At 53.7% G+C, this 12,676-nt stretch overlaps 1 protein-coding gene across 6 annotated transcripts; it reads right to left on the reverse strand.

Moving 5' to 3' along the window:
- Positions 1-485: 485 nt before the first annotated feature.
- Positions 486-12,215, reverse strand: CCR7 (C-C motif chemokine receptor 7). Of its 6 annotated transcripts, XM_025362014.1 has the most exons (4): positions 12,131-12,191; positions 11,304-11,305; positions 5,585-5,634; positions 486-2,536 (listed from the first exon to the last, which is right to left on the reverse strand). In XM_025362014.1, exons 3-4 carry the CDS (start codon positions 5,624-5,626, stop codon positions 1,460-1,462), a joined length of 1,119 nt encoding a protein of 372 aa, XP_025217799.1. In that variant the 5' UTR covers positions 5,627-5,634; positions 11,304-11,305; positions 12,131-12,191; the 3' UTR covers positions 486-1,459. The 6 variants fall into 6 exon arrangements, with proteins under 6 accessions (XP_025217799.1, XP_025217795.1, XP_025217798.1 ...); XM_025362010.1 differs by lacking the exon at positions 11,304-11,305 and having other exon boundaries at positions 12,131-12,215; XM_025362013.1 differs by lacking the exons at positions 11,304-11,305; positions 12,131-12,191 and adding an exon at positions 7,641-7,733.
- Positions 12,216-12,676: the final 461 nt, after the last annotated feature.

Here is a 12,676-nt window from a genome sequence, read left to right on the forward strand (position 1 = left end):
CCATCCCTGACCCCTAGTCCGGCATGCTGTGGTCTCTGAGCCCACGGAAAGGCCCTCCCTCCAAACCCCAGCTTTCAGAGTCTAAGGGGCTGGCAAAAGGTCAAGGGCTCTAGTTCTGGGCTGAGCTGGGACAGGTGTGCAAGAGCTGCTAAATGCAGAGTCCCCAGGTATCGAGGTTACCTGGACAACGTGGTCTTCCCAAAGCTGCAGTAGGATCGGCATGTCCGGTTCAGTGCTGACTGTGCAGGCTTAAGGCCTATCCCATGAACTCTGGAAGGGTATTTTAAGATGGACCTCCTGTCCTCAACCTCTTTCTACCTTTTAGCGTCTTGGTCCTCTGTCACCGGATGGGCTCAGAGCATTCCTGAGCTAAGAACCTCTGTGGTTCTGAGCATCTCTAAGAAATGAGGCCTGGGGGAGGGCAGGGAGGAGGGGAGACGGGACAGTCAGGTGGGGTGTGGGGGTTTGCAAAACAAAGACACTCATTTGCCATTTACCGAAGACTTTTGTTTTCTTTTTCTTTTAAAGCTGTTGTTTCCTCGAGGGAAAACTTTATTCGTGTGTGGGTAAAATGTTGCTCTCTTAACGAATCGAAAGCAGAACATGAGGAGAGATTTTCAGTCCCTGTGACAAAGAACAAAGAACGTGGGCCTTGGGTGGCCACTGTCACCCTCCCCGCCTTTGACATTTCCCTGTCCTCTCCTCCCATCCCAGTGGAGCCAAGAGCTGAGTGCATGTCATCCCCACTCTGGAGCCCAGAGTGTGGCTTTGGTTAAGCAGAGGCAGCCGGCCTGGCCTGCAGGAAACACCGCACTCTCCCCTGTTGAGAGCCTGGGAGGGCACTGCGGCAAGTGAGGGAATGAGTGTGCTTTTAGGGCGGTGTGGCAGCTGCCATTCCTGCTGGCTCGGAGGACAGTGGAGAAAGTGATGGACGGAGGGGTTCAGAGAGTTTGTCTGACCAGCTGATGTCCGCTTTTCCTCACCAAGCCAAGAAGTCTCCCCACTATCTCTGGTCTTGGAGACAAGGCCTGGTTTTCGGAAGAGCTGGTCTGAGCATTTGAGTCTGTGGGAGGCCGGAAGAAGGTTCATTCGGAGGACTCATCAGGCCACTCCCACACTCCTCGCACTCACCCTCCTCGGCCCCTTCACCCCAGCAGGTGGGAACCCGTTCTGGACTTTCACTTTCAGTATTTGGTTTAGGGGACAATAATAGCCTCTGTTTCCCAGTGTTGTCTGTCTGGTGTTAGCTTATCAGCCCTGTCTTTTTTCAGCGTTGGTTGAGGTAGCTGGGACTGGGGTGAAGCTATCTTCTGGAGCAGGGGCTTGTACTCTGAGGGGAGAGCTGCTTTTCCCTGAGCAGCTTTTGGCAGGGGGATGTCCTGAGTCATTGCATCTGCTCCCTGTCCCCACCCCAGGGACCCTGGGAGAGGTCCCTCTCTAGTCCAGGCAGAAGAGTCGCCTATGGGGAGAAGGTGGTGGTGGTCTCGGCCTCCACGCTCATGGAGGAGCGCCGGATGTGCCGACAGGAAGACCACTGCCGGAGCTGCTCCTGGCTGAGGCAGCCCAGGTCCTTGAAGAGCTTGAAGAGGTCGTTGCGGAACTTGACGCCGATGAAGGCGTACAAGAAAGGGTTGACGCAGCAGCGGACGCAGGCCAGGCTGTAGGTGACGTCGTAGGCGATGTTGAGCTGCTTACTGAGCTCACAGGTGCTGCTGGTGATGTTGAAGTTGGCCACTGTCTGGGCCAGGACCACCCCATTGTAGGGCAGCTGGAAGACGATGAAGACCACGACCACGGCAATGATCACCTTGATGGCCTTGTTGCGCTCAAAGTTGCGCGCCTGGAGCAGGGTGCGGATGATGACAAGGTAACAGAAGCTCATGGCCAGCAGGGGGACCAGAAAGCCGATCACCATCTGGGCCACCTGGATGGTGATAAAGGCCTCCACATGCTCTGTGATGAGAGAGCATCGCATCGCTTGCTCACTGCTGCTCCTCTGGAGGCCGCTGTACAGGAGCTCCGGGATGGAGAGCACTGTGGCTAGTATCCAGATGCCCACACAGGACAGCTTGCTGATGAGGAGGACGCGGGCACGGTGGCGGTGAGCTGAGACTGCCTGGACGATGGCCACATAGCGGTCAATGCTGATGCAAAGAAGTAGGAGCATGCCGCTGAAGAAGCTCATCTTGTAGATGGCAAAGATGAGCTTGCAAAAGTGGACACCGAAGACCCAGGACTTGGCCGCGCTGTAGGCCCAGAAGGGAAGGGTCAGGAGGAAGAGGATGTCTGCCACCGCCAGGTTGAGCAGGTAGGTATCGGTCATGGTCTTGAGCCTCTTGAAATAGATATAGGTCAGCACGACCAGTCCGTTGCCCAGTAGGCCCACGAAACAAATGATGGAGTACATGATAGGGAGGAACCAGGCTTTAAAGTTCCGCACATCCTTCTTGGAGCATAAAGACTCGAACAAAGTGTAGTCCACTGTGGTGTTGTCTCCGATGTAATCGTCCGTGACCTCATCTTGACACAGGCATACCTTCAGGGAAGGAAATGAGGGAAAACAGGCCAGGTTAGCTGAGTGGCTCCAACTCTGGCTGGGATTTAGCCTAGAGCAATGGTTTCTCTCTTTTTTTTTTTTCTTGAGACATGGTCTTACTCTGTTGCCCAGGCTGGAGTGCAGTGGTGCAGTCATGGCTCCCTGCAGCCTCGGCCTCTCCAGGCTCAGGTGATCCTCCCACTTCAGCCTCCTGAGTAGCTGGGACCACAGCCTTACACCACCAAACCCAGTGAATTTTTGTATTTTTAGTGGAGGTGGGATTTTGCCATGTTGCCCAGGTGGGAGGAATAGTGGTTTCATTGTGAGGTCCACATCATCAGTATCACAGCGTCACCTGGGAACTTGTTAGGACTGCAAATTCTCAGGCCCCACTTGAACCAGAATCTCAGGTGATGGGCTTAGGAATCTGTGTTTGCCTAAAGTCTCCAGGTGATTCTTTGGTTTGAAATCAGTGCTTCTCAAATTTTAACTCCAATACACATCACCTGGTTAATCCTGTGAACATGTCTATCCTAAATCAGTAGGCTGAGATGGGGCCTGAGATTCTACAGTTCTGCTAATAAGTAGCAAGTGGCTGATTTTGCCAAGTCTGAGAGACTCTACATGTGCTGACAGGGGCCTGGAAATTGGTGGGGTTCTGGGAGCCCAGATGAGCCTTGAGCTGGTTAAACTCTCTCTCTCTCTCGGAGCCTCAGTTTTCTCTTCTGTGGAATGGAGATGAATCCTATTGGCTTCACATGGTTGCTGTGAGGTACCTAGCCCAGGTTCCAGCAGCATTTCCTCTCCATGGAGCTTTAATTTTGCCCTCGGGGAGCTCTGTGAGAGTGGGAACGTGTGTCTTTCTTCTTGACCCTCCTTTAGAACTTGGCGGAGTTTTCCAGGGGGCTTACAAAAGACCTCAGCTTTAGGGGGAAAATCCACCTGGGGGTCAAGGTTGAGGAGGGCCTGGAGTGAGAAGAGAGGAGGGCAAGTGCTCCCATTTTGAGGCCATGAAGCCTTGGGTTTGGGGCCAAGTGCTGTGATCACGGGTGGTGGGTGACCTGGAGAGACTCTAGATCCTGGGGCTGCTCTTAGCACCCAGCAGGAGCTCAGGCAACGTGAGCCCAAGTGCCATAAAGACTGTGAATGGATGATGGGCCACAGGGGTGGAGGCGAGGCCTCCTCAGCAGCTGTGTCCCTGGAAGGAAGCGCGGCTCTCGTCTCCCACTCTCCCTCTGTGCTCCCGCCCTCTCCTCCCACCTCTCTGCCTCTCTCTTCCTCGCATCTCTTCCGGCAGATCCCAATCAGCAGGACTCAGCTGCTGGAGCTTTTTTTAGCCTGTCTGCAGGGCCGGGTGAAGGTTCAGCAGCCTGCTGTGATTTTATCAATGAAGGAGGGGGCCCAGGCCTGCCCGTGCCTCTGCGCACAGCGATGGACGGGCTCGTGCAGGGCAGGGAGCTGGGCTGGAGGACCTGCCTCGCGAGGCTCATGGTTCTATCTCCAGGAACCAGATTCAGCAGCTCAGCGACGATGGGTTTCTACACATTTGTGCTGGAGGGATTCACCGCATCGTGTCTCTATCTCTTTTTTACATCCATGTTCTGGATTCATCACTGTCCTGCTCGGGAACAGGGTGAGGACAAAATGATGTCCAGGAGCCTTTTCTTTGGCCATTGCTAGCCTGAGACGAAAAGCCAGCGGCAACCCCTCTTCCCTCTCCTGGGCATGGCTGCAGCCTGGGAGCCCTGAAGGAGGCTGCTGCCATTGGCCCAGCCATGGTTACGGCCCAAGGCCTTAGACTCGGGGTCCCTGGACATGAGGGGGTCTCAGCCTTCCTGGAGGGCGGTATTGCCGGCCTCTATGAAGTGCACTCTTCATCATCCAGTCCTGCCTTCCCGTCTCCCCTTGAACCTTGTTCCTGTTTTATAATTCCCCCTCCCCCAGCCTCACTGCCTCTGCAGCCCACAGCCCCACCACATCCTGCCCTGTCTGAGCACCCCCTCCTCAAGTGAAAGGGAGGAATGAGCCTCAGCTGTCCTCCTCCCCGCCCCAACCTTCCAGCCTCCACTGCCAGCAGCACAGCCCCCCAGATCCTGGAGACAGGGGAGAGAGAGGAGGGAGTGGTGATGGGGAAGGGGCCAGGCTGTGGGCTGTGGGCTGCAGCCCAGGCTCCGGGGGCCTCCGGGATGGGGTTTTGGGAAGAGTGCCCAGTTTGGGGCCTGCCTCTGGCCTGAGCTTCTGGAAGGCTGCCCGTCTGGCCTCCAGACCTGGGGACGAGCCGAATTCTGAAGCACTGACTCGCTCGCTCTGGCCTCAGCGGGACTCCCCGGCCCCCACTCTGAGCTCCCACATCTAACAAATGGGGGAAAGTTGACTCTGCGAGTTATGGTTTCCTCTAATTTTGGCACTTGGTGAGGTACACTTTCTGTCTGTTTCTGGATTGAGAAACAGAGCTTTGTAAAGTGAGGGTCTTTGTTCCTGCCGAGTTCAGGCCTGCTATAAAGTATGTGCTCATCCGCCCCTCTCCCCACCCCTAGGGCCCCATCCTCTCTTCGCTCCCCTGCCAGGGAGGCCAGATGGGTCTCCATTTCACCAAAGAAAAAGGGGGCTGCGAGGGGAGCCTTTGGGTGAAGGTTGGAAAGAGACAACCTTGGGGCGATAGGATAGTAACAAGATCTCCAGATCCAGGGTGATTTTCTCAGCACACACGCACAAAACCCAGTAACCATTTTTGCAGCTCTTCTCTCTAAGAGAATTCTCATGTTTCTGTCTCCTGGGCAGGGAGATTGGAGGTGGGATAGGGAAGGTGGCAAGTTATTTTCCCCCATGTTTTAATCTAAATGGAGTAAAGGAAGTCCAGAGAACATCTGTGGCTCTCCAGGGTCACTCAGCAGATGGTGAGGGGACAGCCATTAGCTTAATGAATGGCAGGCGGGCTTATGTCTGGGTCTTGTATCTTCTAGTAAATGCCCAGTTCCTCCACTAAACCCCTGACTTGGGAGGCCATGTGGAGAAGGGAACAGAGCTTTCCTTGGCAGGGAACCTCACCTGGAAAATGACAAGGAGAGCCACCACCAGCACGCTTTTCATTGGTTTCCCTGTAGGAGACAAGGCGAGAAAGTTATTGCTTGGCAGGGACAAGTCTTTATTATTAAAGAAAGCAGTGGAGGGGGAGACGCTGTTGGGAACTTTCCTCTCAAGCTCCAGGCACTGTCTTTGCTGAAAGAGAACATCAGAACCAGATTGTGCCTTTGAACACCTGGCCCGCTGCCCGGCATCACTGTCCTCACCTCCTTCTCGTCCTCCTCCATTCCCAGGTCCTGGAAAGCAGCAGCATCAGAATGCAGGGCAGCCCCTCCCACCCCCTGTCTTGGCCCATCTAGGCTGCTGCTTCGAGCTGGGAAGTCTTTCTAGCCCAGACCACCCCTCAAGACTGAGCTTGGTTGGTGGGTCTGAGTGCCCCCCCGACTCCACGTGATGTGGGACGAGGCAGCAAAGCTATGAGGTCGTGGGGTGGGTGCACACATTTCCAGCCTTGCTTTGGTGCTGGTAGCCACTGGCCCAGGAGCATTTTCCTGGCATCCAAGTGAGTGGGCAGCCACATGTGCATAAAGCCAGGCCTGAGTGTCTCCTGAGGGAGGCGAGCTGAGGAAGGAGGACCACCCCACAGGCTGGGTAGAGGGATGAGGTACCTTACTGGTCCACAGCGATGGAGACTGCCTCAGGGCCCCACCAGCTCCACAACACCCCCTCACTGAAATGACATTCATTCAGCACTGACTGTTGGTCCACTGGGCCCACACCCTTGGCTTGCCTTTGGGGCAGAGATCCCTTCCCTTTCATCTTGTGCAGGCCCAGAATTGAGGAGGTGTCCCACAATTGTGTGCTGATGAATATACAAATGATACATACATGAATGATGAACAAATACACGAATGACAAGTAAACGAATGCCTGTCCTTTTTCCAAGGGAGAGGGCATCAAGATGGCCCGAGAGGACACAGAGGGGATGCTGTCCTGTGGCAGTGTCGGGGAAGGATGCTCTTTCCTGATGTCACGACTTCTTTCTTAATTTTTTTTGCTTAATTGAAGTGCCTGCATACTCTTTCTCTCCTTTAACTTGTTTTCTAACCTAGGCTTGGGGGGGCAGGTGGAAGGGGGAACAGGGTCAGCTTTGGGAAGGGAAGTGTTCTGGAAGTCAGGAGGCTTCCTGAGGTCTGAGCAGCAGAAGGGGATCCCGGCTTAGCACAAGGCCCGGATGTGCTCAGTTTGGTTTTGTGGCTGAGCCTCAGGGCCATCAGGAACTTACTTCTTCTTGAGGCTGAGCACGGAGGACAGTTGACAAAGTAATTTGCCTAGACGTCTTAGCTTACCTACAAGTCAGGGTGTCGGTGGCCCTCTTCCCGTATCCTGACCCTCGGGTCCCAGCTAGGTAGGGCCTGGCCAACTGGAGAGTCAGTAACTGCAGTGCCACAAGTGAAGGCAGGCCCATGACAGCTCCAACCTCAACAGGGCCAGGAAATGCGTGGGAACCTGTTTAAGGCACCTTCTCCTGGAGGCTGGGGGCCCTATGGAGGCTGGGGAAGCAGTGAGAGCCTGGCACTTCTGTGTCCTTGGCCACAGCACCACCTGCTGGAGGCCTCCCTGCATGGCATCCAGGTTGCAGTTGTTAATGTGTTCCCCGGAAAGTGTGTAAAGCCGAGGATTCTGGGCTTGGGAGTTCCTCCGGGAAGGAGAGACTGCATTGGGCTACATAAATAAATAGGTATTTCTCCCGCCTTGAGCAAATTATCCTGCACACTACTGCTAGACATATCTTCCTAAAGCTTAGCTCTGATGCCAGTCCCCACCTCACCTTCCTCCTCAATCCTCAGGGGCTCTAACCATGCCTGAGGATGAAGCCCTTAATGCTTGGCCTGGCAGTCCAGTCCTCCACTGTCCACTCAAAGCGGGCTTCCTAGCTGCATTTTCTGTTCTGGGGACAAGCAGCCACTGTCCCCTCGTTCCCAGCCTGGGCTCAGGCATTTGCAGTCCCGCTGGGATTGGACCCTGTGACAACAGAGCTCCCCACCGCACCCCTCATTCTCCTTTCTCACTGAATTACCCCTGAGCTCCTGAGTTTAAGTCCACATGTTTATACCCAACCACACTCTTCAGGGTTCAACGCTCTGCCCATCCTCCACTGACTCATCCAGAGGTCAAGTCTCGAGGTTTCTTTAAACACGTAAATGTCTTTCAGTTACTCTAGAGAAAGCCCGCTCTGACTGTCAGGGAGAAACGAGAAACCTCAAAGTTTGGTAAGTCACAACGGGTGAGATCTGAGTAGCAAGAACTTTGTTTCTGTTTTACTCCGTTGATAACCCCTCTCCTGGGCACTGTCCCACTTCTGCTGTTCCTGTCAGGGCAGGGGAATTGGGGGAGTGCTGGCGTGTGTGCCCGTGAGTTCTTGTTCCAGGTGCTTTGGAGGAGGTGGATGAACAAGGATCTTGTAGGTCCATAACAGGTGGTTTTCAAGAAACATCACAGGGAAACTTAGGGGAACTCTCGTCTGTGGCAAAAGGGAGCCTGGTCAGTGGCCATGAGTCAAATCATCCCTGCCTGTTACAAAGTCATAAAGCAACTGGTCTGGGGCAGCAGCTTGGGGGAGACCAGTGAAGTTGGGAATCTCTGGGGCTAAGGAGTGGTTGACCTAGATGTTGGGTGTTTTCTGAGTTCTTGAGTTTTCACTAATGATCATCATGAAAATTCCCTAGAACTCCAACCTAAGCCCCCAACATGAGAGACTCCCCGTCTAGGAAAGATAATTATTGGCTGGCTGCCCCCACCTCTAAACCATGAACTTCCATCCCCACATTTTTCCAGGTCCTCCAGACTGCCCAGGAAATCACAGTTGCCCAATCAGCTCTCCCTAAGAGTCACCCCAAGCTTTTTCCTCTCTGAACTTCCTCACCTGCCAACACACCTTCTCTCTCTCTCTCTCTCTCTCTCTCTTTTGGATAGGGGAGAGAGAGGAGAAGCAGGGAGGTAGTTAGAGGTCTAGAGATCTGGGGAATCCACTTTCAGACAGTAGGTAGGGATGGGTGAGAGCCGGATAGATCTTGCAGTTTCTATGTTATCAACTGCTGTATCTAATGAGATAATTCATATTCACTGAGGTCTCACTGCGCGCCAGACTGCCTGCACGTATGGTCTCATTTCATCCTCTCAAAAGCCCCATGAGGTAGGTGCTACTATTAACCCCGTTTACCAATGAGGAAACTGAAACACAGCAAGTAACTTTCTCAGAGTCACACAATGGCCAGCAGGCGAGCAGGCTTTGAAACTCTCCAACTCCAGAAACCACACTCCTAACCATCCTTCTCTGCTGTCACTGGGTCTGTATGTCTCTCCCTCATAACATCTCATGAGCTACCCTGGTGATCCTCATCCTAGATTCCAGAAAATAGAGGCCCAGAGAGATTAAGCCAAATGCCTGGGGTCACACAGCTGCTAAGAGAGGGACCTGAGATTTGAACGGGACAGCAAGGTTTGGGCTCTTGCTACTGCATCAGGCTGCGTTTCTGATGAGTCTGCTGTGTCTAGGACGCTCCACGGAGCATGAAGGGAATCTTTGCTCCCCATGCCCCACTGGCCACCAGTGCTTCCTGCTTCCATCCCCCAACATCCCAGCCCCCAACAGAGCCGGCCCCACCTCTGTTCTGACACAGGGCTTTGCCGCTTCTTTGCTGCCACAGAACTCCTTCCAAAACACAAATCTCATCCTTTAACTCACCTACTTGAAAAATAAAAATCTTTGATGGTTCCCCATTGTTTTCAGGATAAAGTCCGAATTCCTTAGGCATGCTGTACCACGTTTTAAGGATTGGGTCTCCTGTGCCTGTGTCCTTCCTCCCCATCTTCCTCCTTGGCATGGCCAGCTACTCCACTCTCCCCTCCGCGTGCTTCTTTCTTGTCTCTGTTACTGTTGTCTCAGCTGACCATCTACATGGCTGCAGCCTTAGTCCCCAGGACACTCTCCTTGGCAGCGTGGAGTTTTTGAAATAATGGATTTGAATGCCTTTAGGTGGGGCACTCACCCTCTGGGTTACTCTACTCCCCTCCACTTCCTGCACCTTATGCCCCTTCCCTCTTTTACGCTGTCAGCCTCTGATGGCAATGGAGTTTGCCATTCCTGCCACATCCTTGGCCCCTTGTGGCTCCTCGTTTGTTTGACAACTCCTATACACCCTTCAAAACCCACCTTAAATACCTCTCTGACCCAGGTTCACTATTCCCTTCTTGTCTTGCCCTTGCCCCGGTCAATGCTGTATCTCACTCTGTTGCAGTGGCTTCGTGACATATGTGTCACTCTCCCCACCAGACTGGTCATCCCTGAATCCCTCAAACAATAAGAGTTGATGGAATGTCCCAAGCAAAGCGGAGAGATTTTTCCAACAGCGACCCCAGGCTGCAACGTTCCTCTCCTCCCCAGCCAAGTTTCTGGCAGGCGGGAAACTGGCCTTGAATTAGCTTCAGCATCCCCCTTTGCCAGCATTTGTGTCTGAGCTGTGAGGCACATGTCTCTCATGGGTTCATTTTTCCCTTGCTTTGCTTTTGAGAACTATGAAAGATCTTTGGTCTCATTGCTCGAAGGTGGGGAGGGTGCCTCGGAGCTGCTCATTCAAACCGTGAAAAAGGCCAGCTCAGCCCCGCTTTGGAGTTTTCATTTTGTGTAACAGAAACCCTGCCTCCTCACCCACCTCTTGCTCCTTGCTGGGCAGATGAAGAGCAGAAAGAACAACAGATCCTCCGAGGCCCACCCACCCCATCAACGGCCCAGAGCCCGTTTTGAGCAAAGCTTGTCAGTGGCTTCCCCTCCTACCAGTATTTCGGGTTTGACCGTTGGGGCTGTCTCAAGTTGAGTGAAGTGGCAAGAACATCCCTTCCTCCTGGACCAGAGATTACCCTCTCTCCCTGCATCAAAGCCTAGGAGTCTAGCACCCCCAAACCTAGTCTGGGGCAAGCCACTGCGCACATCTTCCCAACCCCCTGTTCAGTCATGTGGACGGCTTGAAATCAACCAGCCAGGGGGGGAGAATTTACACCATGGAAGTCGGCAAGCACTACAAATTCAGGACTTTCCCTCCACCCTGGAGGCAGCTACCAGTGCTCCATCCCGGGGAGCTGCTTTTCAAACGCCCAGCAGCACACCACTGGGCACTGCTTGGTTTCCTTCCTGGAGGCCAATATGAAAGGCTGGAGCAGGGTCTTCTGTGGATGACGTCTGTATTCTGGGATTGTGATGGAGGGGCCGGAGTGCTGGGGACTGGGATTTAAGGGTAGATGGGCTGGGAAATGAGGCATTTGGAAGAGATTTTGAAAAACTAAACTCTACTGAGTTCTTGATACAATGTATTCATTCATTCCACAGACATTTTCTCCTCACATCTTCAAAGCATCTGAACCTGCCTTTCGGGAGTTCACAGTCAGTGGGTGGGGGTGACCACTTTAACCCTTTCACAGCTGTTTGCTGGGTCCAGACCCAGGGTTTGGGGCAGGCGGGGAAGGAAGAGATGAAATCAAGGAGGCTGTGGTGTGGCGAGGAGGGGTGTGAGGACAGCACCAGGGAACCTTCACTTTTTAAAGCCAACCCCTTGCGGCTTTGAGGCCGCCGTGGTGCATTGCTTGCTGGTGAGACAAGCCATCTAGGAACCTGGTCTTCTTAGCCTCAGCCTGGTCTGACTCCACAGCTGAGATTTATAAAGGAGGTGTCTGGAGCTGGATGAACCACTCAGAACACCCTCAGCACTTCCCCTGGACCCCTTCTAGTCAAGACGGAGGTTAGACCCAAGAAAGGGCTTTCTGAAGAGTAGAGTTGTCTGCCGGTGCAGAGTGTGTGAGGTTTGCTCAGGGGCACGGGCTGTGCTGAAGGCCTGGCTATGATTTCTCCAAGCTGAGTGCCCCTTGCCATCCCATTCCATGTTGCCTGTCCACTCCTTAACTTGCAAGAGGTAACAGCAAAGCCAGAGCAAAGCTGGTGGGATGTGCAGCAGAGAGAAAGCAACCAGAGCTTGCATTTGCAATGCACTGCACCATTCTCACAACCCAGTCACCTTTCATTTGCATCTCCTCCTGACCCCAAGTGGACAGGTATACGAATATTCGGCAGCGGAGAAAGGTGGGAATGAGAGAGTGGGTAGAAGGTCCTAAGCTCTCTAGGGAGAATTTCTCTGTTGAAACCTGTCCCCAGAGGTCCCAGAGGGCCTAACCTATCACCCTCATGATGAGAACAGGTTCTGCCAGACCACCAAGCCCAGCTCCGCCACTCTCTTATGTCCCTGCTATTTTAGAAAGACATGATCTCGGCCCCTCCCCTGTCCCCACTGGCACAAAAGGCTGACCCCTTCCCCAGGTTTGAAAGGGCAGGTGCACCCCTCCTGGGGCAGCAGGGGGCATTCTCTGGAAGTAGCTTCCAATGCCCACCAAATCAGAACTGATTTCTCCAGGAAGCACCCCTATGCGCTCTACCCGCATCCTCCACCCCCATTCCACAGGGTCAGTCTGGGTGTCCGAGACCCTGGTACTGTTCCTTCTCACATGAAGAGGCTCACTCACCCAGGTCCATGACGCTCTCTGGGCGGTAAAACCACACAGGAAGGCTGTGCCCGGCCTCGCGCTACCCCTGTCTGGGGAGGAAGTGGTTCGAGCCCCTTTTAAGTTGTCAGAAAGCCACCCTCCTCCCTGCCCCTCCCACTCTTGCTCCTCCCCCGAGCCCTCCCTGACTCACGCAGGGTCCCTTCAGTGCCTTCAGAGATAAAGGGGCAGAAGAAAGGTGACAGAGGGTGACAGTCGCTGGTCATAGGATCCTGAATCATCAGGTCATTTACATTCAAAAAGCCCCCTGTGCTGCCTGGCAGAATCTAGATGAGGGGCCATATATTGATTCAACAAATATTTATAGCGTGAATATCACATGCCAGGCCATGGGTTAGATGTTGGGGAGTCAGAGATGTGTGAAAGAAGTGTCCCCATCCTTCCCTTGCTCTGCTCAGAGTCACAATAGAATATAGTCCCAAATGGCTTTCCCTCTGGCTTCTGGGTAGTTTAGGCCAATGGGAGGCACTGACACATAATGACAGGCAAAAGGGAAGATATATACCA

This window comes from Theropithecus gelada, chromosome 16 (assembly GCF_003255815.1).
Source record: "Theropithecus gelada isolate Dixy chromosome 16, Tgel_1.0, whole genome shotgun sequence".
NCBI lineage: Eukaryota > Metazoa > Chordata > Mammalia > Primates > Cercopithecidae > Theropithecus > Theropithecus gelada.

Excerpts from the sequence above, each read along its gene's own strand:
- CCR7 (XM_025362010.1), bottom strand. Across the intron at positions 2,537-5,584 it reads CTCTCCTTGTCATTTTCCAG|GTATGCCTGTGTCAAGATGA; the intron begins GTGAGGTTCCCT and ends CCTTCCCTGAAG.